The sequence below is a fragment of the Microtus pennsylvanicus genome, chromosome 21 (genome assembly GCF_037038515.1).
Source record: "Microtus pennsylvanicus isolate mMicPen1 chromosome 21, mMicPen1.hap1, whole genome shotgun sequence".
In the NCBI taxonomy this organism is placed as follows: Eukaryota; Metazoa; Chordata; class Mammalia; order Rodentia; family Cricetidae; genus Microtus; species Microtus pennsylvanicus.
The window spans coordinates 15397878-15399556 of NC_134599.1; the positions used below are offsets into that span (position 1 = coordinate 15397878).

At 36.8% G+C, this 1679-nt stretch overlaps 1 protein-coding gene across 1 annotated transcript; it reads right to left on the minus strand.

Moving 5' to 3' along the window:
- Positions 1–244: 244 nt before the first annotated feature.
- Positions 245–1162, minus strand: LOC142839165 (vomeronasal type-1 receptor 48-like). Its single transcript, XM_075955092.1, has one exon. The coding sequence runs from the start codon at positions 1160–1162 to the stop codon at positions 245–247; it is 918 nt and encodes a 305-aa protein (XP_075811207.1).
- Between the last annotated feature and the right edge of the window lie 517 nt (positions 1163–1679).

Here is a 1679-nt window from a genome sequence, read left to right on the forward strand (position 1 = left end):
TTTACTTAAAATATAAAGAATATTGAATTGTTACTTGCACTATTAAACAATTTAAGAAAAATCAGTATTTTATAAGAAACAATTACAGCTGCATCAGAATGATGCCTTACAACCATCTGTAAGTCCTGTTCAAGGGGGAACAATAGCCTCTGCTGACAACTGTAGGTATTAGAAATTCACACATACATACATGATGATGCAATACTCAAAAAATAAATAAATAATTTTATTAAAAAGGAGAAAATTACCCTTTATAAAAAATTTGGTGAGACTTTGACCTCAAGCTTTTCAGCATATTGATTATTCTATTATCAGAACTGATTTGTACCAAAGGAGTAATTATGGGATAGACATTCATGATAAACTTCTGAACACTCAGGATGACTGGGTCGTACATCCACAACATGACTGCAGAGGATGAGATAATGAAGTCCACCCAGTATATGACCACAAAGCAAACCACCAGAAGCAAGATGGTCTGGGTGGCCTTTTTCTCAGGGGATGCTCTCAGGTGGCTGAGGCTGTGAAGATACTTGTGTTGCCTCTGATGTCTGAACAAGATGATCACCATGTATGCACTTGTGGTCAGCATAACTCCTACAAGAAATACATCTCTGGACATTGTCACTGTTAAAATCAGTGCCCAGATGATGAAGTTCATGGGGAAGAGAGAGCAGAATTTAGTGACCTGCATCTGCTTAGTCACACTCACATTGGTAAAAGCACCAGAATAGACAAGCTGGTGGCTGATGAATGAAAAGTTAAAAGACAAAATAAATAAAAATGCACAAATCATGTATTTTTTTAGTTTATATTTAAATTTTGCCAAATAAGAGGAACTGGGACTGATAGTGACAGCCTGGAACACACTCAGGAGGCAGGTGACACAGATGGAGAGGCCTCTCATCACTCTGCTTATGTAAAACGTTGTCTTACATTTTAGGTCATTCTCAATGTTCAGTGATTCAAATAAGTCTGTAAGCCAAATATCTGTTCCAGTGAGGAGCAGCACTATGTGGATGAAGGCCAATTGACAGGAGATCATGTCTGTGGGCTTAGGTCTGTGACCTAGGATTATGAAAGTGTAGAAAAAAAAGAGAAACATATTGGCCAGGACTCCAAGTCCAGTTTGGAAATTAAGGACATTCCTTAATGATGGCATACGTTGAAATTGTATTCATCTTACATCATATTAAAAGCATAATTCATATACCTGAAAAATAATAGAGTATACATCAGACTTGTGATTCACTAGTCAGTGTGTCTATTATCATCATTCAATTATCCCTACATATTCTCAATTAACCTCTCTCTTTAAGTTTTGACATTCCAGTCTGGACATCATAGCCCACATTTCTATATACTTCTCCATTTATCTACCTGTGTATGTAGCATTCTAGAGATTCACAGTCACATCCTACACAGAATGCACAGTTTGTAGCCCTGCTACTCGCCTAGGGATTAAGCCTTAAAAGCCAAATTCTATTGATTTACATTGCCTTGTTTTAGAACTAACCACTAAAGCAGTAGTGATGAGCACAGTATATTGGCCACATTTTTACAACTGAGTAAAACTTACATTGATGTGGAAAATATCCACCAAAGAAACCCAAAACCGTGAAGTGAGTCAGTCTCATGTCGCATAATTTTACTATGCTTTATTTTGCAACTATCTCATG